This window comes from Cervus canadensis, chromosome 32 (assembly GCF_019320065.1).
Source record: "Cervus canadensis isolate Bull #8, Minnesota chromosome 32, ASM1932006v1, whole genome shotgun sequence".
Taxonomy (NCBI): Eukaryota; Metazoa; Chordata; class Mammalia; order Artiodactyla; family Cervidae; genus Cervus; species Cervus canadensis.
The window spans coordinates 38,458,247-38,481,813 of NC_057417.1; the positions used below are offsets into that span (position 1 = coordinate 38,458,247).

Below are 23,567 nucleotides of genomic sequence, written 5' to 3' on the forward strand. Positions count from 1 at the left end.
CCCCGCCCCACGGCGCGCACTCACCAATGCGGAAGTCGATGTAGCCCTCCCCGCCGCTCAGCACCAGCACATTCTTCAGCTTCTGGGCCTCGGCATCTGCGGCGGGAGCGGCGGGCCCGGGGCCCTCGGATGGGCTGTCGAGCACGCTGCCGTTCAGGGTGGCCAGCACGTTCCCTGCCAACGGCACAGGGCCTCAGCGGGGCGTCGGGGGCCCCACGCGGTCTCCTGCCGGGGCCATGCTACAGCCCTGGGGTGGGGTGGGGTGGGGGGTGCTGGGAGCTCACCTGGCACCGAGACGAAGAACTTGACGGCATCCCGGTGGCCATGGAAGCAGAGCTGTGCCTGCGCCATGGAGCAGTAGGGGATGAAGCTGCTGGCTGCCCGGTCGCTGCTGTCGTCGCCATACACATGGATGACGCCGCCGGGGCGGGCCCCCTCTCCCGACGTGGGGGAGGTCTTGTTGGCTGAAGAGAGAGGGGTTGGGGGCGCTAAGCCTGCCCACTGGGCGGGTCAGCCTTCCAGCAGGCGAGGGATGGGGTGGGGCCTGCCTGGGGCCCACAGCCAAGCCAAAGGCAAGGCCATCTCAGCCCCAGGGCGTCCAGGATGGGGGCCTCCTGAGAGCAGAAGGCGGGCACTTTGGACTCACCTCTCAGCCCCAGGAGCTGGCCTCGGTGCAGGACCACGGCTGGAAAGGGTGAGGGCGAAGCAAGGAAGGGAGAGAGACCGGTGGTCACAGAGGTCACAGAGGGGCAGACTGCGCCCCGCCCGGGACCCTGACGTGCGCCCACCGTCTCCGCAGGCGCCTGGGGTACTCACTCTCGGTCAGGGGGATGGAGATGACGACTCCGTTGCCGGTGCCCACCCAGAGGCGGTTGCCCGCGATAAGCAGGGCTGTGATGCGCACGAAGGAGAAGCCTAGCTTTCCTGTGCCTGTGGGGGCGGGGGGTGGTCAGCGGGCAGCCTCGGGGGACCCCTGCCCCCACACGCTGGCCAGCGCCCTCACCCAGCATCTTGCTGACGTAGGGCTCGATGTCCACGTCCTGTAGGTGCTGGTGGGTGTGGGCATGGTAGAGCCGCAGCGTGGAGTCCAGGCGGATGGACACCCAGACCCCGTCGCCGATCCACGCCAGCTGCCGCACCTGACTCTCCCGCCGTGGGTGGGCATCAAACGACTTCTGTGGGGTCAGGGCAGCCCATCAACGGGGTGGGGTCCCTGAAGCTGCCACAGCCAAATGTCTCTGAGGCAGCTCACGGCCGCCTTTCAGGGCTTCGTTGCCCTCTCCTCCTGGGGGCCCTGGGACCTCCCCACAGCCGTGCCAAGGGAGGTGCGTGGGGCCCGCGCAGACTGCGACTGCTGTGTCAGGGGGAAACGGCAGGCAGGCTCCAGGCAGACAGGCATTCACAGCCCGGCCGCCCTTTGCTGGCCCATGACCTCGGACGAACCAGTCGCCCCCCCTGAGGGCGTTTCCCGCAACCCCACGAAGCCCCTGTGTGGGGAGCCCTGCCACACTCGCCTCGATCTGCATGGTCTTGGGCTGGATGACGTGCACCTTGTTCTTGTAGCCGCACCAGACGCGGTCGTGCACGACGGCCATGCAGCGGATGGAGTGGTGCGGGTGGCCCAGGTCCATCAGGTGGTAGTTGCTCAGGTCCCACTGGCCGTCTGCAGAGAACCCACAAGCCCTGCTCAGGCCTGGCTGGGTTGCCTCTGCTCACGTGGGGGATCGCACCCCGAGGGGATGTCAGGCCCCCCGCATCCCCAAACCAGGTCTCACCTTCACCCCGGTGGAAGATGGCCAGTGTCCCGTCAGCCAGAGCCACGAGCACGCGCCCCTTCACGTGCCTGTGACGGGAGGGCAGGTGGGCGGTGAGCTGGGCTCAGGCCACCACCCTGGGCCCTCCCTGCCCACCCCCCGGCGGGGTCACGCACACCAGGCTCAGCACCGAGTCCTTCAGCTTGATGGAGTGCAGACACTTCTTCCAGTTGGCCACAGCCGAGTGCACATAGAGCCTGCAGGAGGAGGCCGGTGGGCGGGGGTGCCCGGGGGCCCTCCCCACCCCAACCCCTGGGGCCCCGCCTACCAGCCGTTCTGGGCTCCCAGCCACATGGTGGGCGCAGCGCTGGTGCTGCCCGCGGGGTCCCCGCTGGGCTCTGGCTCGGGCTGCGCGCCGCTCACGTCGGCCTCCGGCCCGTTCTCACTGTGGGGAGGATGGCGGCTCCAGGGAGGTCCACGGAAGCCCAGCCCCCACCCCCGCCAGTCCCCCCCATTTGGCTGCCCCACCCTGAGAGAGCCCACCTGTCAGGCTGGGCGCTGGGGGGCGGGGTGGGGGCTGGGTCCGTAAAGACATGCTCTGTGAGGGGCCCGGGCCGAACGGCGGCTGCCTCTGCCTCGCTGGGCCCTGCGTCTGGCACCTCCGTGGCCTCTGTGGCCTCCTCCGTGGATGGAGCTGGGTTGACCTTCCCATTGGCGACAGCCGACACCTCCCCTGTAGAAGGGAGGGGTGAGAGGAGACGGCCACGGGCCTGGCCTGGGACTCATTCTGGCCCTCGTCCAGCACCGGGGTGTCCCCCTGGCCCAGGACTCACCCTGGCCCTCATCCAGCACCGGGGTGTCCCCCGGGCCCAGGTCTCACCCTGGCCCTCGTCCAGCACCGGGGTGTCCCCCGGGCCCAGGACTCACCCTGGCCCTCGTCCAGCACCGGGGTGTCCCCCGGGCCCAGGACTCACCCTGGCCCTTGTCCAGCACCGGGGTGTCCCCCCGGGAGGAGCAGTTGCTGCGTGGTACATTGCAGCGCGTGGCACAGCCCACCAGCGTGATGCCCGCCAGCACCCCGTCCGTGCCTGAGTCCTCGGGGTTCACGTCGCTGTCCAGGAAGATCTCCCCTGGAGGGTAGTCGCCGTCGCTGGCGGCTGGAGGGAGTCACAGCCGTCACCCCGCTCTGAGGAGCCCCTGTGACACCCCCCAGCTCCAGTCCTAGTGCAGGTGTCTGGGAGGGGAGGGGCCGCTGTGATGCCACCCCACCTCCTTGTCCCAGGTAAGCGCTGCACTGGGGTCTCCGCCTGTGTCAGCAACAGGACGGGGCAGGACGTGACCGCCACTGAGCTCCCCCCTGGACGCACGCTCTGGGGACCCAGCACCCACCGGGGATGCTGGAGATGCAGAGCACGTGGGCATTGCACACGGTGAACTGGTCCACGACGGTGCCCGGCTGGTTGGCATCGATGACCACCACTTTGCTGGTGGTCAGCGTGCTGGTGAGGATCCACACGCGGCTGGAGGTGGCATCCGCCTCGGGGAGCTCCTTGGCCTGTTTCCAAGCACAGGGACCGGCTGGGGCGCCCACTACTCCGGCAGCAACGGGGGCCAGTGAGGGGACCCCACGGTCTCTCAGGATCTGGCCTTGCCCGTGGCCTCAGGGCACCTGAACACCCTCCCCTGTGGCCAGGACGGCAAGAAGGCAGAACTGTACTCTGTGTCTAGGTCCAGGCACTCAGGGCCTCGCCTCCCCAGAGGAAAGCTGAGCTCCCAGCATTAAGGCACTGACTCCCATCTCAAGCGGAGGTGAAGTGAAGCCCCAGCATCCAGCCCCTAGCCCAGCTCCCCAGCAGGCAGAGACGCTGCTCCAGCCCCGCTGCCCTAAGCCTCTGCCCCTCCTCGCTGCCCCGCCCACCCGCAGCGGACCTCAGGTGAGCCGGGTCTCCGGCCACTGTCCCCAGCTGTCCTCCAGACTGGGCGCGGCAGAGCCCTCTGGTCGACAAGATGCCCGCTACCCTGACCTTCTTCTTCTCGGGGGACGCGTGGTTGCTTTTGGTCTCTCCTTCTACTTCCCGGTCGCAGGTCAGAGGGTCGCGGCCCGGCGCGGGCTTGACTCCATTCCCAGGGCCGTCCTCACTAAGCTTCCAGCCGCTCAGGTTGACGCCCGCGGCACACCACAGCTGGGGGAAGGCGGCCGTGAGGTCCGGGAGCCGGCCTCCCCCCGCTTCCCTGCCCTCCTGGACATAGCTTCTGGGGACCTCTGCCGCCTGGCGCGCTCCGGGGCCTCACCTTCATGGTCGGGTCCTTCTCCACCAGCGGGCGGCAGTACACGGGTACCGGCACATTCTTCATGCGGGTGTCCTCCTGGCCCCCGTTGGGACTCAGCTGCAGAAACAGGGCAGCGCGCGCTGTGGGCGCCAGGCCCGGCCGGCTCACCGGCTTGCGGCTGCCGTCCGCTGCCCGGTCCTGCGGGCGCGCACTTGGGACCGCCCCGCCCTTCCCACGCCCCGCCCCAGCTTGTACTTGGGATCCCGCCACGCCCACGCCCCGCCACGCCCAGCACCTGTTTGTACTTGGGGCCCCGCCCACGCCCCGCCCCAGCACCTGCTTGTACTTGGGGCCCCGCTCCAGCACCTGCTTGTACTTGGGGCCCCGCCCCTACCCCGCCCCGACCCCGCCCCGACCCCGCCCCGCCCAGCACCTGCTTGTACTTGGGGCCCCGCCCCTACCCCGCCCCTACCCCGCCCCTACCCCGCCCCTACCCCGCCCCAGCTTGTACTTGGGGCCCCGCCCCGCTCCAGCACCTGCTTGTACTTGGGGCCCCGCCCCTACCCCGCCCCGACCCCGCCCCGCCCCAGCACCTGCTTGTACTTGGGGCCCCGCCCCTACCCCGCCCCGACCCCGCCCCGACCCCGCCCCGCCCAGCACCTGCTTGTACTTGGGGCCCCGCCCCTACCCCGCCCCTACCCCGCCCCAGCCTGTACTTGGGGCCCCGCCCCGCCCCAGCACCTGCTTGTACTTGGCCGGCAGACTCCAGCCGCAGGCCTGCAGCCGCCCGTCGTCGTTGCGCACGTGCTCGCGCACCTGGCGGTACTGCTCGCGCTTCTGCTCCCGCCGCGCGGACGACGTGCAGTCGCTGGCGGGGAAGGGCGGGTGGGTCACTGGGTTTGCGGGAGGGCGCCCGTGCCCCGGGGCTTCCCCTCCTGGACCTGCACCGCCTTCGCCGGGCGGGCATCTGACGGCTCGGAGGCCACTCCAGCAGCTGCCCCGGCCCAGGTGCCCCTGTCGCCGTCACCCCTCCTTCCCCTTCCCTTCTGGGGAAACCCCCACAGGCTTCTGACCTTGCGCATAATTACCCATTCGGCCCTGGACCCAGATTCTTAGCTTCAAAACTAAGGACAGCACAGAATTCCAAACACAAACTCATTCCCCAGGAAGAAGCTTAAAGCTGCAGGAAAAGTTCCTGTCAACTCCGAGAATCTCTGTGGAGCAGAGGGTGCAGGAGTGCCTGGTGGGGCCTAGGGTCGCTGCTGGCTGCCTGGTGGGGGTCACCAGAGGAGCAAGGTCCAGCCCCTGGGGCCACGCGGAGGGAGTGGGGGCAGCACGGCCTCGGCCAGGGATGCCCAGTGCTCCCATGGGTGTGCACCTTGGTGGGACCCAAGAGCAGCACGGTGGGGGCCACAGGGGAGGGCCTGGGAGACTCACTCATCTGGGAAGAACTCCAGGGGCCGGCTGCCCGCCGAGCTCTGGCACATGCCGTGGTTGCGGCGCTGGCTGAAGCCGGCTGTGGTGGGCGACTTGTAATGGATGTTCACAGAGGGGTACGACCGCTTGGCTGGAGGCGGGCTGGACGAGGAGCTGAAGAGGCGGCTGAAGCTGTCGGCGAGGCACAGGAGTGAGGGCAGACCCGAGGGGTGGCCTCCCCAGCGGCCACTGCCCACACCCGCCCATAGCCCCCAACTCACAACTGCCAGATGGTGGACTTCTTCTTCTCCTGGACAGATGGGTGCTCGCGGGATGCTCTGCAGGGAAGGGGTAGGGGAGAGGCCCTGCTCAGCCTGGCCCAGCCTGACTCTGCCCTGCCCAGTCCAGCCAGCCCCCACACCATCACTGGGCCCTCCTGCCTCCCTTGCTTCAGACCCTCCCCCTGGACACAGGCATGGGAGCATCAGACGAGAGGGGCTCCTGGGTGTCACCCATCACTTCCTAGAGGGACCCTGCTGCACTGGCCCCAATGTGCCCCAGCCTCTTTCTAGCCCAGAGGGTGCATCCCCTGGCCAGACCAGGGCTGCACCAGAGGCCCGCTCTGCCGGTCCCTGCAGACCCACCAGGGAGGACCTGGCAACCTCAATCCTTCGGGAAGAGAGAGGGAGGGGGAGGTCAGCCTCAGTTCCCTCCCCAGGACCTCTGAGAGTGATCCCCGCCCCTGGCCGCAGGAGCCTGGAGGCCCACCTGATCATCTCAGTCCACCGCACGGCCTCCTGCAGCTCCATCAGCCGCTCCTTGTACTGGTTGCGCTCCATGAGCACGCGGGCCATCTCCACCCGCGTGAAGCGGCGGCGCTGCGCCATGGGGATCTTGTCCTGTGGGGAGAGTGCCGCTGCTCAGCCGTAAGCAACTGCCTCCGGGAATGGGCGCACCCCAGGGTGGTGTCCCCATGGGCCCAGGCAACGCAGTGGGGAGGGCTGGGCACGGGACAGCACCACCCATCCAGGAAGGGTCCCCTTCTTCCTGGAAGGCCACGTGGCACACTCCAGGGCCACTACATGGTGTGTTTTCCTGGAAGCTGCTGGCGACCCCAAACACCCCCAAGGCTAACAGGTGGGACCGGCCCATGGGCATAGCAGTTTAAGAGAGGATCTGGGGGAGGTCTGGTGAGCAGGAGCTGGGTCACTATGTCAGAACTCATTGCTTGAGGTACCAGTGGAGCTGCCGTCCCTGGCAGACCCGTGTCCTCATGCAGCCCTACCTGGGGTTGCCCTCCCTGAGTGCCCCCACTACCAGCACTCGGAGTTCACAGGTGTGCTTGCAGCCTCAGGCTCCATACAAGGCAAAGGCACCGATTGGGCGCCTCCCTCACCAGGTGGGTGGGCCTTGGGGAGCGGCAGCTGCCCAGGACACCTGTGGCTCTGTCCCCTCCTAGAGTATCTGGAGGTGGGGGCTGCATAGGGTGGGCCGGTAAGCAGCTAGTTTCCCAGGTGCTGGCTGTGGGACTGGTCTCCCAATAGGTGTGTCAAACGACCCCAGAGTAACAGCTGATGAGTGTGAGGTTAGCATCCAAACGTCACCCTGGGTTAGAGGCCCAGGACCGCCCTCTGTGTAAGGAGGGCAGCCAGGTCGCTGGGCCGGGTGAGCAGGGAGAGCCCGCCTGTAACTGCGGGCAGCCCACAGCTACTAGGACCTGGGTGAGGGGGCATCCCACAGAGAGGGGGGCTGGTTCTGACCTCATAGAGTCCGGGGGTGGGGTGCTGCTGCTGGGTGCAGGCTTCACACAGGAAGCATGAAGAGGGTCCAGAGACCAGAACTAGGGCATCCCGCTGACCTCCCCAACACGCCCCGCCGCGCCCCCGACCCCACCCCGCCCCACACGTTAATAGTGGAATATACCAATTCTGTACAGAGACAGCTGCTTACATCCTCCACCTCTTCTTTGGGCTCACGGTGGGCAGTGATGGCCTCCGACTTCACTCTGTGGCATGAGGATGGAAGCGGGGCGGGAGTGAGGCCCCCCGGGCACCGCTCGGGGCTGTGTCCCACCTCTCAGCTGCTCGCAGGGCTCTCCCCTCAAGCTCTAGGCCCTGAGCATTCCTGCCGGCGCCCTGGGCTCCCCACGCCCCTGCCCATGTGCTCCCCGAAGCCCAGCCAAGGAACAGGACCTCCAGGCAGCTGGCCAAGCGCTGGTGGGAAGGCAGTGTTGACTGGGGGAGACCTGGCCCTGGGCCCCACAGACCCGGCACAGGCGCCCCCTGCCTCGGGCCCGCCCCTCACACCTCCATTTCCTGTCTGCAGCCAGAGGCACCCGGTAGGGAGAGCGGGGTGATGATGGAGGAAAAGGCCACAGGGAGGTGCAGAGGGCTGAGGGGGTCCCCCAGCCATTCCTGGGCTGACTGAGGGCGAGGGCAGGGGGCAGCGCCGGGACCCACAGCGGCTAGAGGCCCTTTCCCCTCTCCCGTCCTTCTGAGTGAACGGCTGCACGTGAGGGAGGCGGGAAGGGCCGGCTCAGCCGCTGGATGAGGGACACCCACGACGGAGCGCAGTCCCTCTTGCAGGACTCCAGCGGGAGAGAGGAAGGCGCGCCCTGGGCGGGGCCGGACCCCGCCCTCAACGGGAGCCCCGCCCCGCGGGCCACGCCCACCTCCTCAGCTCCTCCTCCAGGTCTTTGATGCGGTTCTCCAGTCTGAGCTTGGCCTGCCTGGCGGCCTCCAAGTCCCCCTTCAGCGCCTCCTGCTCCCCCGACAGCTGGTCCACCTTGGCGATGAGGTCGTTTTTCACCACGTTCAGAGCGTTTCTTTGAAAAGGCAGAGAAAGGCGAGCTGCTGTGTGCATTGAGGGATGGGCTCTCAGAGGAGGCTGCCCACCCTGGTGATCTGAGCACACATACCCTGGTCCCAAAAGTGAATGAGCGGTGACAGGTGGGGGTGAGAGGCTGTGACCCCCACCCCCCTCTCCCCAGGAGGGTGGGCTCAGTCCAGTGGGTTTCAGTCCAGGTTTTCCCTGCAGGCCACGCTGCAGGCTGGGTTACAGGAGCCCCTGGCCTGTGGAGGGAGGGCATTCTTACTTGGTTTCTAGAAGCTGTGAGTTCTCCAGCAGCAGATTCCCCACTTCCTTGCCCATTCCTGAAACAAAGGGCACGGAGTTGTCACATGTGCCTGGTGAAGCCAGACCCTGATGCCCATCCCTGCCTCAGAGTAACAAACGTCCCCCTGGGGGAGGGGGCGCAGCCCATGCTAGAAGGACCCTACCCCCCGGGGCCGACGCGAGGGGCCAAGGGCCAGAGGCCCGAACTGCAGGAAGACACCAGGCTGGGCCACCCCGGTAGAGGCCTCTGCTGGTCACAGCACAGGCTTTCCACCAAGCAACACAGTCGGGGAAGGACCTGCTGCGTGTGAGCCCGTGGAGCCTCAGCCTGGCCTCTGCGGGGCACTGGGCAGGTCCCCAGGTCCTGGTGGACACCGCAGCCCTGGGCTGACTTCTGGAGCTCAGTGATGGGAATTGCGGCTGTCTACTGACAGGAAGTCTGTACATCAGCAGGGCCTGGACGGCACCCCGGGGGCCTCTGCACACCCTCCTCCATCTCTGCCCACCCCTCCCAGCATCACCACCCTCCCCCAGCAGCACAGAGGCTGACGTTGTGATGGGACAGGGCCCCGGGCCCAGGGGCGGGATGGCCCATGGCCTCAGCGGGCTGGGAGCAGACCTGGGGGACCTGGCCCGAGGGTGGGACCTGCAGGGGGCAGAGGCAGGAGTGAGGAGGGCAGCACTCCCGGGGCGGGTGTCTGGTGGGGGCCCAGGAGGCCACAAAGCCCTAGAGCATGGCTCATCCTTTAGGACAGCCTCCAGCGCAGCCTCGCCCACAGCCTAACGCGGCTGTGGCACGAGGTGACCCCACACAGGGTGCCCAGCCTGGGTCCCCTGCTGTGTCCATTCCCAACTCCCCGTCCCCAGTGGGGCCTGCCTGCCCTTCAGGTGGGACACAGCTGGCCCCGGGCACAGGCCTTCTGAACTAACGGGCTCAGAGATGCTGAGGCCCCCCAATCCACTGAGGACCTGCTCCTAGGGGGTCAGGTGCCCACTCTCCACACCTGCTGAGGGCCCCACACCCCTGCCCAGAAGCCACAGCCCTGCTGCCCCCACGCGCCCCTCATCAGGCTCAACAAAGCAAATGGCTTGGGAAGCGTGAGGGGGTGTCGGGGAGGCAGAGGAAGCCAGAAGTGGGGAAACGCGTACTGAACCGGGACCTCGGCCTTACCAAAAAAATCATCGCGCACTATGAGCGCCGTCCCAGTCCCACGGGAGACGGGCGACCAGGGCGGGAGGAGAGGGAGAGAAGAGAAGCGCGTTAAGCCCGTGTGATGAGCAGGCGGGGGGAGTCAGGGCTACTGCTCGTCGGGTTAGGGGTGCATGCAGGAGCAGGATGGCGGGGCAGAAAGGTCACCCTTGGGCAACACAGAGGCCCGCCAGGCCAAGAGCGCCAAGGGGTGAGGGGAGGCTCAGGGCAACACAGCAGACATCTGACAGTAAACTCCTTGGAGGGGGTGGGGGTTAAGGACGGGGTCTCTGCAAATGAGGGGGAGCTGTGCCCAGGCCCCGGTGCCTTTGAGTGGGTGTGTGGGGGATGACCATCTGTGGGTGGTCAGGGCCCCAGAGCCTCTGCTGAGAGCAGTCAGGCATGGCCGTGGCTCACGTGCCCTGGGCAGAGGACCCCTGACTTCCAGGGTGCACCCAACAGAGGGGAGGCACCCCAGAATGGGGCCTGCATGCGGTGTCCAGTTAACCATCGGCCCTGCAGAAGCTGAAGAGACGGCCTTGGAGGAGAGGCCGGGTCCAGGGCACGGCAGCTCCCCCTCACTTGTCGAGGTCCCAGTCTGCGGGCCAGTGGAGCAAACCAAAACAAGCTTCGGAGCAGCAGTGGGCTGGTAGCAGAAGCACATGTGCCTTGGTGGCTGGGGCCGGGGTCAGGTGGGGACGGGCTGCAGCTGGGGTGTCCCAGGGTGCCACCCCTCCACCGGGACACCACCGCGGGGAAGAGGGGCCGCAGGCAGACAGCAGAGATACACACCTGAGAACTCCCCTGCAGCCACGTCCAGCGAGGCATGGAGAGACCGGGGGGAGGAAGCGACAAAGGTCAATTGGTGACTGAAACCAGCAGAATCAAGAGACTCTTGTTAAAGAAAGAGCAGCAATGACCAGCCATTTCTGTGTTGAAGAGCCCGAAAGAGTACAAGCGGATGTCCCCAGGCCCATGGGCGCCAACTGCCACCCAAGGCAGGGCCCCCATGGGAAAGGGGAGGCCGGGACAGCACGGCTCTCAGTCCCCGGGCCTGGGGCAGGCATGGCCCTCTCTGCCCCCCCCCCGCCATTAGGAGGGCCACCTCCCCCCCCCCACCCCACGTGAGGCCAGCCTGGGTGGGGGGGTGTGGTGGGTGCTGGGCGTCCAGCCTCACAAGCGCCCCCAGAGTGGGTGAGCTGCTGACACGGACCTGGCCTTGGGGGTGGGGGGCCTGGCCAGCCCAGGTCTAGGCGAAGGGCAAGACCTCGGGTCAAGGACAGCCAAAAGACCCGGGCCCTCTCCTTCGCCAGGAGGAAATCGCTGAGTCAGGATGGGATGGGGTGGCCCTTCTTTGTGCCAAACTGCTCCCCACTACCCAGCTGAAGACCTGATGAAATGATACTCTTCCGTTTGGCTCACTTCACACAGAAAGAAATGGTATAGTTGACGGAAGTACACTTGACGGAAGGGACAAGTGATGGAATCTGCTGGAGGCGCTGTCATCGCTGCCTCCAGAACCTGGTGTTCTCCTTCTCAGACCTCTTTCTACAAAGACATCACTTTTTAAAAAACAAAATCTCGACCGCACTCCCCATGGTCCTGGGCAACGTGCTCCAACCATCACCTTGAAAGCATCCCCGTGGAGATGCCCCACTGTTTGCCGCGGCTCCTCTGATAGGCGTTTCGAGCCGGGTCTGTGCAGGCACCATGGCACGCGCACGGGCTCCTGGGGGCACACTTGGCCCTATCGGAGGAACAGTGGTCTCGTTCCTGCAGGCCCCGCCGGCCTCCACATCACCCGTCACCTCCCACCAGCAGCACGGACAGTACCCGCTTCATTTTCATCAATCGTTTGAGGAGAGAGTTATCGCTACACTCTCATGGTCCGTTTCTGTGTTACTCCTGAAGTTGAGCAGCTTTTCAGGTTTGTGGGTCCTGTGAATGTCCTACTTTATCCTCTACTCATTTCCTGCTGTATGTCACGTCTTTTAATGTTAATGATTGAGACCATATGTATATAGGCTTTGGCCATGAAGAGAGGCGCAGATTATGAAAATACTCTCTGATACCCTCTTCCAGTTCTATTATCCTTGTATTTTTACGTTTCGATCTTTATCCACCTAGAAATTAGTTGCGTGCACGGTGTGAGGTTAGATTAGACTTCATTTTTTCCAAGTGGCTATTCAACGAGTCTGGTACATATGCTGAGTCAGCCACAATCGGGCACCTTCTGGCATCCGTGATGGGGACCGGGCTTCCCGTCACTGACACGTCCTCCAGCTGAGCCGGACTCTGGGCATAAGAGCAGAGCCCCAGCTCACCCGTCCACCTCATCCCCGGACACAGGGCCAGCCCGCGCTCTGGGGCTCCGTCCACGTGTCCCGAGAGCTCTCCACCCTCCTCAGCTCCTCAGGGCTGCCTTCCCTGCCTGTGCCCCTCGCACTGAAGCCTCCAGAAAGGCCCCCAAAGGCCCGTCGCCCCCAGGAGCAGGGTCTCATTCCAGCAGAGCTGAGTGGTGCCCGCCGAGAGGCCTTCCGCCCGACAAAGTGCTGGGACTCAGGGTCCCACCCCAGCTGAGAAGACGGCTCTCCCTGCAGCCCCTCAGAGCAGACTCATCGGAGGTGCTGGTTAGGACCTCCCGTGGGAAGATCAGGTCAGGCACTCCCGCTCCAGGCAACCAGCCCCAGGAGCCCTGTGTGCATCACACTGGGAGCCGGTGACCCACCTTCACCTACTGCTTCAGTCCTGTGGTTCCAGGTAACACTCACTGGTGTGCGGTTTACAGGGAGTGACATCCAGGGCGGTGCCGCCTGAACCACAGGAGGTGGCCAAGCACCACAGCATCTGCCAGCCCCAGGGGCGCCGAGGTGGGAGGGCAGGGACGGCCACACAGCGAGAGTGGACCCACCGTGGGCGCGGCAGCTGTGGGCACGGCGTGGCGGGCAGGTCTGCAGCCGTGGGAGCAGCTGGGAGGGGCCAGCTCTGCAGCCTGGGGCTGTGGGGCAGGAGACCTGGCCAGCGCGAGGGATCGACACCGGCAGGCCACCTAGTGCCGCCAGGTAGCGAGGAGGCCTGTGAGCTCCAGTGATCTCTAAGAACCAGGGGAGGCACCACAAGTGAGGCAGAAGCCTCAGTCCCGACAGCCAAAAGGGAGACGACCCAAATGCCCCTCGGTGGCTGAACGGAGACATGAAGTATGGTCTGTCCACACACTGGAACGCTATTCAGCAGCAAAAAAGGAATGAGATCCTGACATGCTCCTACGCGGATGAGGCTCAAAGGCATTCTGCTAAATGAAGGCGGCCAGATGCACTGACATGAAATGCCCAGGAAGGCGCGTCTGCAGACGGGAAGTAGAACACTGGCGCAGGGCCGGGGGATGTGGCAGGGACCGCTGCCTGTTTTGGGGGGGCAGGAAAAGTGTTCAGAAGTCACATGGTGAGGAGTTCACAGATCCAAACTCATGCTGAAGGTGGGTAGATCGTGTGGCGTGGAAAGCCCACCTCCGTAAAGCTGTTGGTCGGGGCAGGGCCGCTGCCTGGGCTGGGTGTGAGGTCAAGCCCTGGCTCTGCCTACCTCACCCTTGTGACCCTGGTTTCCTCATCTGGGACATGGGCCACCAGCAGTGTGAGGGGTCGACGGCGGCCGTGCAGAGCATGCTGGCGTCCCTCTTCTCGTAAGGACCGTGGTGAGTGCAGGAATCTTGCCACATGACCCAAAGGGGAAAGGCATGAGGCGCGGGGCCCCGCGTCGTCCCTGAGAGCTCCGCCATCAGTGTGGCCGGGAGCGGGCCTCTGCCCCTGACAGGGAAGCGCGCACTGTCCTGAGCCTGCACAGTCCCCGAGCACGCCGGGCCCTGCTCTGAAAGCTCTGCCAGCCCCTCGCAGCCTCCCCGGCGGGAGGGCGCTCCCTCCAGTGACCACAGCTGGATCCAGGTGCCCCCTCCCAGGCACGCCGGCCTGCCGCCTGTCCCCACGAGTCCACAGCTGTCCCGGGGGGCCCACGTCTAGAAACCTCTCCTGAAGACATCACTGGACACTCGGGCAAAGACCTAAGCCTGCAAGTGGCTATGACAGCGGAAGTTGAGCACACAATTTAGAACCAAGGTGGGACCCATCAGGTCACTTGCAGTCATGTGAAGGTAAGATAAGTCTTAGTCATTCAGGGGAATGTTACAATCAGCCACAGAGAACAGGCCGGACGTAAGTGGCCGCCCCACACCCTGGGTGCACGTGCTGGTGAGGCGATCTCTCATCACGACACGGCGGGGGTGGGGGGCTGCTTTGGTGTTTACTCTCTTCTCGGCAGGGTATGATAATTATTTAACATTACTACCAGCATATACCCTTTTTCCAAAAATGAGAAAAATGCCTAAAAATTAAATTTATATGATATTAGCTGAAATATGTAAAAAAAAGAGTAGAAGGATGTCAAAATATTAAAGGTGATTGTTCCTAATTAGTAGATTTTTTTTGAGTACTAATAGTTTTGTACATTTAAAAATATGTATTTTTATATAATGCTTACAAGAAAGATTCCATTAAATATACTTATTGCCCAGAGCGAGCATCCTTCTCTTATCCCTAATCTTGGAGGGGACGCTTTCAGCCTTCCTGCAGAGTGTGAACGTACTCCCCAGCCCTGCAACATGCGCCTGACAGCTGAGACGGTGCAGCGCTTCGCGTGCTGTGTTTCACCACACCCCGATACACACAACTGTGCATCCACAGCTAGGCACAAGCCGTGCTGCTGCTGAACCTCTGGTGCCCGCCCCGAGTAAGAGTCGGCTCCTGGGAACCACTAGACAGAGAAGGCGGGGCTGTGCTGCCTGAAAACGCCAGCCGGGCCCCCTTCACCTGCAGGTCAGGCCCAGTGGTGTGGTCAACTGGCAGGCCGGCCGGGCAGCGCTGTCCACCTGGGGACCCGCTGTGGAGATGCCCCGAGTGCCCGTGGGTGTGTCTGTTGGGGGAGAGACAGCAGCAGCAGGACTGACAACAAAAACTCCGGGATGCTGGACAGCCCTGCCTGCTCGGGCAGCAGCTGGTCAAACACCATCACACGTCAGAAGGCAGGGCTCTCAGATGCCGCTGGAGGATTGCTACCAGCCCATTGGCCCCCACGGCCAGAGGGAGCAGCTGTGCTGGCTCCAGCTGCTGCCCCAGCCCGAGGAGAAATGAGAGGACCTTCCCCACCCCCGGGGACCACAGCCCCGACGCCTGCCTCGCTGGCTCGGAGTGGGATGGACGCTTCAGGGACGAGGCCGCCTCTCCAGGCTCCGCTCTGGACCCAAGCCGGGTCTGAGGGTGGGGCGGAACCTGGGAGACTGTGGGACTTGCCACCACTGCCCTGAGGGCCCCAGCCTGGCCTCTGGGCTACACGGGCTCTCTCTGCACCATCTCAGACTCGTGGAGGGTGCTGACTGCCTGGGCACATTCCTTGAGAACTGGAAAAGCTGACAACGGCCACCCTCCCAGAATATCTCCTGAAGGTGGGAGGGGCTCGGCGCAGGGGCCGCTGAGGACTCCCGGGGACAGGACTGTTCTTGGGGTGACGGTGTTGTCTACAATTAGTGGCTCAACTCCGTGAGCACTGCAAACCCCGCAGGGCGGCACACTCCACATTTACAGCTGGTACAAAGAACTTCCTGGCTCACAGAGACTCCGCCCTCATCACAAACAAGAGCACCCACAGCAGGCCCGGGGACAGATGTGTTACCTAGCAGGTCGGCCCCTTCATCCACGTCTCCGATGACCTCGGAGCCTGCCGTCGACAGCTCGTGGTACAGGGAGTCGGTGTTGATGCCGAAAGCCTTGTTCACGATTCCCTGGGTCGGGCTGTGAGGACATGCGGTGATGGAGGCCAGTGAGCGGGCAGCACCGCCAGGCGGGGTGTGGAGACGCCCCTGCGGGGCCATGACGCTGGCACTGCCGGCGCAGGGGTGGGCGTGGCAGGTGCTGGGTCAGCGCCCCAGGCGTTCCTCCCTTCCGAGGGGCTGCGGGCACCTCCCTTGGGGGCACCAACCCCCAGCACGGGCTCTGGGCCCAGCGAGCACCTGCTGCCTGTGCGGTCCAGGCGGGGCTCCCGGCCCATGTCCAGCTCTGGGGTGGAGTCGATGATGTCCTGGACATCGGACCACTCGTCACTGCTGCCCATGCCTGGCGGACACAGTGGAGCCTGGGTTGGGGTGGCCGGGGGCTCCTGGCACCTCCTGTGGCTGCCCTGGGGCCCCCTTCTCCGGAGACCCCAGGCCAGGCCAGCGTGGGCGGGAGGGTCAGGGGAGGGTCCTTCTGGGGGGCCGGGGGCCGGGCGCGGTACCTATGCTGACGTTGCGCATCTCCTGTGTGACCTGCACCTCCATGTTGCGGCTGTTGCGCTTCTCCCGCGCCCGCTTGCTGTTCCTGGAGCCGCCGTGGTCGCCCAGCGGCTGCGGGCCCTCGCTGAGGGGCGTGACCGCGGCCGAGGGCACAGAGGACGTGGGCGTGTTGGACTTGGTCCCTGTGGTGCTGGGCGTGGCCGCCGCTGAGGACTGGCCCGACTCGGACATCTCGTCCTGCGGACACTGGGGCCAAACACAGGGAGAGGGAGCTTGAGGCGCGGGCCTCGCCCCCGGGAGGCCGGGCGGGCGGGTATCGTCCCCTGCCTCGAGGCCCCCTCACTTGGGGTCTTTGCCACTCAGCTGCAGTAACACAGCACTTGGGGCTGGAGCGAACGAGACAGGGGGACACTTCTCTCCCTCCGGGCTGATTCCTCCTGTCACTCGGCTCGTCCGGCTGCAGCCTCTGCCTCTCCAGGGGCAGCTACAGCTTATTTAAAAGGTTTCCCCAGGCCTGACATGAAGTTATGTGGACAGGGCCAGTGACCCCTTGCAGCCAGAGGGTAGACAGAGCTAAGCCACAGCCCGGGGCAGGGCAGAGGCCCCCCAGCTGGGGAGGGGGCTGCGGAGGCCAGCGTGCCTTCTGACAAAGTTACCGCTCCTCTGCAAGGCCCTCGAGGGCAGACCCCTCTTTCCCTGGCCACAGTCAGGGGCTGTGACGCCCCGATCCTGCCAGCGCTGGCCCCTCCCCAACAAAGAGACACCAGGGGATGGGCTTCACTTAACCTCCACGACCCAGCTGAACCAAAGTTTGCCTTCGACACCTGTGCAAATGCAAACAAGTTGAAACCCAACTTCCACAGAATGGGATGTCCCCCAAATATTTCAGGAGTACAAAAAGATCAGATTAGTCAAAACTGCCATCGACTGTCAACCTTAAGGATCTCCCTGGAGACAGAACACGCTGTCTGAATACTGTGCTCCCCTCCATCCGTCTTTCCTGGGGAACCTCAACAGCAGTGGCCCCTGATCTTCTGTGAGCTGAGCCCGGGACCCCACAGTCTCTCGCCTGTGCACAGAAGGGGCACAGTCTCAGGGCGGGGGACAGCCGCAGAGGCCCCTCCAGGCACACGTTCCCCCTGGTGCTCCCAGAGGACCTGATGGTGGGCGTGCGGCCTTCTCCATGAAGCTGGAGGGAAGCTGGGACTCCGGCCTGTAACTAGGCAGGGCTGACTGGGCTCCTGGGGCTGCCTCCAGGTGACCGGGGGTCAGAGCTGGTTGGGAACTTCTGAGATCTGCCTTGCCCCGAGCAGCCTGGTCACCCCGGGTGCCACCCCTCCTGGGCTGAGGCGCCTCCACCAGGAGGCGCACATCTGCGTCACCGCTAGGAGGGGCTTCCACCCCGGCGGCTGTGTCCCCAGGGGACACCTGGTGGTGTCCGGAGACACTTGTGGTGGCCAGAGCCAGAGCTGGGGGTGGGTGGAGGTGGGGTGCCCACCACACCCCACAGGGCACAGGACGGCCCCCCAGCTGATCACACTTGGCCGCGTTGCCAGTGGGCCGCGGTGAGAGGTCGCCTGCAAACACTTTTGATTTGGGTTTGGGCTCTGCAGGCTAGGGCCAATTTGTAAAGGACAAACCCCTTCCTCCTCACAGCACCGTGCATGTTGCAGGCCTCTGTGATGGTCCCGTGTGCACTGTCTGCCTACGCGACAGAGGCGCCCGGGTGACCCATGGGGAGGGTTCCTGCTGGTGCCTGAGGAGGGCAGTGCGTGAGGCTGCTGCCCCGGGATTTCACAAGGACGGGGCACCACGTGAGCCCACGCCACATGGAAGCACACATTTCCTGACCACCTGACTCGACGGCCATGCGCCCTGCCTGTCTGTGACTTGAACGCTTTTGCTCCCTGGGCCTCCTGACCCTGGAGATCGCTGCGGGGCAAGGCGGCATCACCAGGCCTCCCTGGCTCCCCGAGCTGTCCGTCGCCCTACAATAGGCCACCGCTTACCCACAGGACACTTCCCCTGGCCACCACTTACCTAAAGAAACCTGCCAACCTCTAACACCAACGTGCAGCAGTGGCCTCCAAATGCAAAGAACCCACATCCCAGCGGCCGTGCCTCCCATGAGGAGCCACAACTGTTTGGTTAAAACACTGAAAGTACAGTACATAAAAACAAAAAACAAAACAAAACAACAAAGCAAATTAAAAAATTAGGAAAACCTGAAAACCTACAGCATAAAATAAAAGGAACTTAAAAGTAATTGTTAAAGGAAATCAAACAAAACACACCTATGAACTAAAACATAAAAGACTATGGTTTATTAAGAGAGGACGATTTCAGACAACGCAGGAGGAGAGACGTGGTGAGGACATGGGGGGCCGTCCGGGAGGCCCCCCACCCTGCAGCTCTGAGGCTCACCTGCCCAGCAGGAGCCCCAGGGAGCCCTTCTGCCCAGACCCCACTTGCCAGCGGGACCCTCAGTGACTGGAGGGCGCAAGGCTCACTCCGCAGAACAAACGCAGAGAGAGTGGGGTCATTTTCCAACGCAGCTGGTGGCTGGCAGCCTCCTGCAGCCCAGCCGGGTGCTGCAAGGCCGGGGTAAGCTACAGGAAGGCCTGGGCCCGGGCCCGTCCCCCAACCCGGAGGCCAAGGGCTCTGCCGCCCACGGGCACCCCCTGACGGCCTGCGCAGGGCATCACCAGACCCAGGGCGGCCTCGTCTCCCCCAAGGTGGCCTCCTCACGGGCAGGGGGGCCGCGGCCTGCTTTCTCCAGGCTGATGCAGCCCATAGACCAAGATGGGCAGACAGTGCCAGGGGAGCCCTGCACAAGTGCCTGCCCTTGGCCTTGCGGGATCCCCGGGGGGCGCTCAGTAAGCTGGGCAGCCCAGATGTCCACCTTCTCAAGCTTGTGTCCAGAGGTCATTGGCACAGGCAGGCCAGGGAGAACAGCCCAGAGGAGAGAAGCTGCCCCCGGCCTCTGGCCGTCTCCTGGCTGGAGCGCAAACCTCGGACGCCAGGCCCACGCGCGGGGAGAAGCCTGGTCTGGGGTGTGGTGAGGGATGGTCAATGTGCTCAGCCCTGCCCTGGGCTCGCCCTGGCGCAGGCAGCATCCCGTGGCGGCCGGGACCCGTGCGGACCACACCCCCCTGGACACTGGGGCGACGCCCGCGCTCCGCGGCACGGCTACGGAACCTGGTAGCTAGAGCTGAGCTGCAGCTGGCCGAGGTCACTCAGGCGCCAGTGGTCCCCGGCAGGCGCGGGCTTGCCCCCCATCTGCGCACGTACCGAGCCGTCGGCCAGGGGGAAGACGCTCAGGGACGTGGGGCGCTCCTTCCTGCTGAAAGGCAGAGAGAGGACAGGGAGGGGTTAGAGGACGGGCTCCCGAGGCAGGGCTGCAAGCCCCTCCTGGACGTGCGGGTGTCCAGGGTGCAGCCAGGGCTGCTTCCCCCGCCGCCCCCGCCCAGGGCTGCGTGGGCTGTGACCGTCTGGGCTGGGTGTCTGAGACCCCTGACCCTGCTGACTGCGGCCAGGCAGACTAGCCTGCTCACTCGCCCAGGGCACCTCCACTCTGCAGTGGTCCCTCGTTCCATCCCCCGTCGCAGCGTCACCACCCCTTCCTTTGCGTCCACTGTAAACAGACGCCTGCGCGGCAGGGCCTACGGCGGCCCTGTGGCTTCACCAGCGGCACGCCTGGCTTCTCCTCGGCCCAGCTTCTGCCTCCAAGGGTCAGGAGGGGTCAACCTTTCTCCCCTGCTGCGTGTCCCGTCACTGCTCTCAGGAGCCCTGGGTCTGGAGTAGAGAGCTCGCGCTCTCTGCTTTTTTCTCACTCCCAGTGGTTCTTCCTTTTAAAGCTCCGCAGGCAAACTGGGAATGTCCAGTAAGCTGGGTGGAAGCTCAGGCCACCTGCTGTGGCTGTTCAGTCCCTGGAAGACGCTCCAGGCTGTTAGTGGCAAGGGCACAGAGCCAGGCCCAGGGTGGTGTGGAGTCCACGCTGTTCAGAGCCCAGTGGGCCAGGCGTCTGGACCCATCACACAGGCGCTGAGGTGGGGTGGCGAGGCTGCCTCGGGGGTCCCCAGGGGCTGGTTCAGAGGCTGGGCTGTCTGGAGGGAGGTGGGGGCTTCTTCACGGCGCCTGGTGGTGCAAGTGGTGGACAGGCAGGAGGAGCGGCCAGGGGCACGAGTCCGGGCAGGAGGTCTCTGCCGGGGTCCCCCATGGCTCCGGGGCTGGCACGGCTGGGGTCCCCGCTTCCTGCCTGTCTGTCCTGCTCAGGAGGACGCTGCCCTGCAGGGGCCCGGCTGTGCCTTCCGGAGCTCTTGTGTTGGGGACAGAGCCAGAGGAGGCCTGGGGGGGCTGGACGTCTCCCGCGGACGATCCTCGGCGCCTCCTCCGTTGGCCCTCGTCTCCCGAGACAGATGGCACTTTCTACAAGGCTCGGCCATTGCTTAGAAGGAGCTCAGACAGCAAGCTAGGCAGGCTGGGTCCGCGGATCCATCACAACACTCTCCAGGGCTGTTTGCTGGCCGCAGGCCCTGGCCCTGGGTGTCCAGGGAGGCAGCACGGCCTGCAGGCTCCTCCCTGGGGCTCCCAGCCCCTGCTCGTTGCTGCTCCTCCACGGGGCTCCTGTGTGGGGGCCTCCTCTCCTCGGGCCCAGCTCTGACGGGGGGCTGCACACCAGGGTCCTTCGGGCCAGGCTGTGAGCAGGTGCCATGGGGCAACGTGATGGTAGGGGCAGCAGGGGCCACCTGCCTCCCAGGTTGCACTCTTCTCTGTCACCCGCCTCCACGGCTCTGTGCACACACGTATATGGCCAGGCCCAGCTCCCCGACGGAAATCCTCACAAGGGATGAGTCCCGCGTACTCTCCCCTCTGAGCCTCGGGAGTGTTTGCTGGGGATTGCTGTTGGCTGGCCAGCCAGAGCCCTGTCTGACGCTTGGCCACCACGTTCTCCTGTTTCAGCCCCACAGCTTCCCCGGGGGACGCCGATGCTCGTCCACCCGCAAGGCTCCAGCCTGAGAGGGCCACGCGGCTCACTGGTGGCATGCCCCCGGCTCTGGGCCAAGCGACCACACTGTGCTGCCTGACGCCGGGCGCAGGGTCTCCACCGGCACCCGCCGCCTCCTGGGGTGTGGACGTGAGGTCCGGCTGCGCCGGTGGAGCCTGCATAGCTCCCTTCTCTGGGACCCACCCGCCCTCCTCAGCTGCAGGCCCTGTACACGTGCGTTCGGAGCCTCCAATCGATGCGCGACCCCGGCGGCCGTCCAGGCTCCCCCAACCCGAGGCCTGGGGATGGCCGCGGGCTTTACCTTCTCCTCCAAGACTGGCGAGGACTGCGGGGCGGCGACACACAGGTGGGACGGCAGACGGCGGGGGCAGCACACAGTGGGGGCGGCACGGGGCAGGGGTGGGGGGCGAGACAAGAAGACAACATTAGAGGGCGACGTCAGGGCTGGGGGCACGTGTGGGCACATGGAGAGGAATGGGCCTCACGGGGACAGACAGACGTGGGACGTGCAGACGCCTGCTCCAGACGGACACAGGACACACAGACACACACCCTCTTGGCTTGGATGGCAGGCGGCGCCCACTCAGACAGGGTTGGGGTCGAGCATCCTCCCCAGACACCCCAGCAGACGCGGTCACACCTGCCACTTTCGCGGCTCAAACACGCTCATCAGTTTTATTCTAGACACACAGGTTCATGACACCAGGCCAGGGGTGGCGGAAAACGGCTGAGGCTCAGGGGCCAGCGCTAAGGAGGAGGCCCTCCTGGGGGGGCCCCAAGGGATCCAGAGTTGCGGCAGGACGGGGTGTACCCCACAGAAAAGCGGGCCTTCCCTCAACCTGCCGTACGGGCCCCAGCGGGATGGTGCTCCCTCTCCTCTCATCAGGGCGCCGTCTGGACACGGGGCCACATCTGTTCACCTCAAGTCCGCCAGGGGCTGTCAGACACACACGGGGCCCCGGAACCTCTCAATCACAGCCCAGGTCCCAGCGGGGCTGCAGGGCAGCAGAGCCCAGTTCCACAGGCTGCCGCAGGCACGAGCAAGCGAGGCTGTGCCCTGCAGTGAAGGTGATGCCAAATGCGGCCAGCCAGCTGGCAGGGCGATGGGCATGGCCCTGCCCTCAGCTTCCCACAGAAGCACTGCTCTGGCCATCCCCCCCAGCACACACAGGAAGGCGCCTCTTCACCTCCAGGACACAGGGGGCATGGGCAACTGCCCCCACGCCGCTTTCTGCAGGCAGGGGTCTCCTCCCTGGGGCTCTGCTCGGGAGGAATCTAGCAGAGCCCGAGAGCCTGGAGAGGGTGACGGTGAGGCCACACCCAGGAGGACAGGACAGGGGCCCCAGAACTACAGAGGGAGCCCCCGACTCGAGGCTGGCACTTGGCACGGTCGCTTGGGAAGTCCCTCCATGACTCGTAGCAGGTGTGAGGCATCCGTGGTATCGGGCAGCAGCAGCCTGGAGATGGACATTGCCCACCTTCAGACAAACCTGATCCAGAAGCAACATCTGCAGAGGCTGTGTATCTGAACAAACTCTGGTACGTATTCCCTCGCTGAACTCACAGAGCCGGGGTCACATAATGACCCCAGACACCCTCTCCTGGGGTGCTTGCATTTCCAGAAAGGAAACATCCTCAGCAGCTGGAGCCCCTCTCACCACCAGAAGCAGCGAGAGCATCTGAACACAGGCTGGGGGTCCTGGTGCCCATCCTTGCCAGGCTCTGTCAGGCCTTGTGGACACATTGCACTTTGGTTTCGAATCCGAGGACTCAACAGCTGTGCCCACCACACCGGGCGAGCGGCTGACAGGCCCGGCATGGATGGGCCTGAAGTTTCTTGATTGCAGACATCATGCACCAAGGAGGCGGGCGCTGAGAAACGGAGCCTTTACAGGACGGACCGGGGGCTTTAGGCGTTCACGGAGGGAACAAAGGGCCACAGCTGCAGAGGCAGCTCCATTGGGGGCGGGGTGCGCTGGGGCCCAGCCTGAGGCCCCTCCTCCTTCCTGCAGCCTGAGAGCCGCCCCGCACAGGCAAGGCCTGGGAGACCTCTGACCGCGTGCTCCCCGGGGACGGGGGTGTGCTTCTGTCCTGACTGAAGATGGATCAGGAGCCTGGCCTCTTCAGGAGTCTCTGCTCCCCGAATGAAATTGGTGCGCGGTGCATAGCTGTGTCTGCTGGTCCCGAAGGTGAGGGGCCTCCCCACTCCTACAGCCAGTTCTCTCAATGCGAGCTGGTTGTGGCTGACGAAGTCAGCGCAAACACGCACACACGCATCTCACAGGGAGTCTTCATCCCCCACCCATCCTGGTGGATCCTGTTTCCTTTATGTCACAAAAGAGAAGACGAGGTGCAGAAGCACGTGGTGAACTTTAACACATCGCAGAGGACGTGGCCAGGGCTGGGCACCTCCCGTTCCTGCTGACCGGCCCCAGGCCGGGCGTCTCCGCTGGGGGCAGAGCGTCTCCTGGTGCCACCCCAGCTGGCATCCTGTGACTC

At 64.9% G+C, this 23,567-nt stretch overlaps 1 protein-coding gene across 13 annotated transcripts in view; it reads right to left on the minus strand.

Annotated features, from left to right (window-relative positions):
• The window catches only part of MAPK8IP3 (mitogen-activated protein kinase 8 interacting protein 3), a 41,738-nt gene that overhangs the window by 1,619 nt on the left and 16,552 nt on the right, over nt 1-23,567 (minus strand). Inside the window, exons 5-32 of one of the 13 annotated variants that reach the window (XM_043455240.1) lie at nt 21,370-21,393; nt 19,259-19,403; nt 16,063-16,306; nt 15,800-15,902; nt 15,463-15,581; nt 10,537-10,548; nt 9,727-9,744; nt 8,536-8,593; nt 8,113-8,265; nt 7,392-7,446; nt 6,210-6,340; nt 5,723-5,779; nt 5,463-5,633; nt 4,767-4,893; nt 4,047-4,142; nt 3,779-3,937; nt 3,144-3,309; nt 2,729-2,911; nt 2,298-2,487; nt 2,083-2,199; nt 1,931-2,011; nt 1,776-1,843; nt 1,515-1,663; nt 1,004-1,175; nt 817-930; nt 647-685; nt 285-464; nt 25-174 (exon numbers count right to left, since the gene is read on the minus strand). In XM_043455240.1, coding sequence (XP_043311175.1) covers nt 25-174; nt 285-464; nt 647-685; nt 817-930; nt 1,004-1,175; nt 1,515-1,663; nt 1,776-1,843; nt 1,931-2,011; nt 2,083-2,199; nt 2,298-2,487; nt 2,729-2,911; nt 3,144-3,309; nt 3,779-3,937; nt 4,047-4,142; nt 4,767-4,893; nt 5,463-5,633; nt 5,723-5,779; nt 6,210-6,340; nt 7,392-7,446; nt 8,113-8,265; nt 8,536-8,593; nt 9,727-9,744; nt 10,537-10,548; nt 15,463-15,581; nt 15,800-15,902; nt 16,063-16,306; nt 19,259-19,403; nt 21,370-21,393 — 3,281 coding nt within the window. Of the gene's footprint in view, nt 1-24; nt 175-284; nt 465-646; nt 686-816; nt 931-1,003; nt 1,176-1,514; nt 1,664-1,775; nt 1,844-1,930; nt 2,012-2,082; nt 2,200-2,297; nt 2,488-2,728; nt 2,912-3,143; nt 3,310-3,778; nt 3,938-4,046; nt 4,143-4,766; nt 4,894-5,462; nt 5,634-5,722; nt 5,780-6,209; nt 6,341-7,364; nt 7,447-8,112; nt 8,266-8,535; nt 8,594-9,726; nt 9,745-10,536; nt 10,549-15,462; nt 15,582-15,799; nt 15,903-16,062; nt 16,307-18,100; nt 18,222-19,258; nt 19,404-21,369; nt 21,394-23,567 lie in introns of those variants that run through there. The other 12 variants (XM_043455239.1, XM_043455244.1, XM_043455235.1 and 9 more) reach the window with 12 other exon arrangements.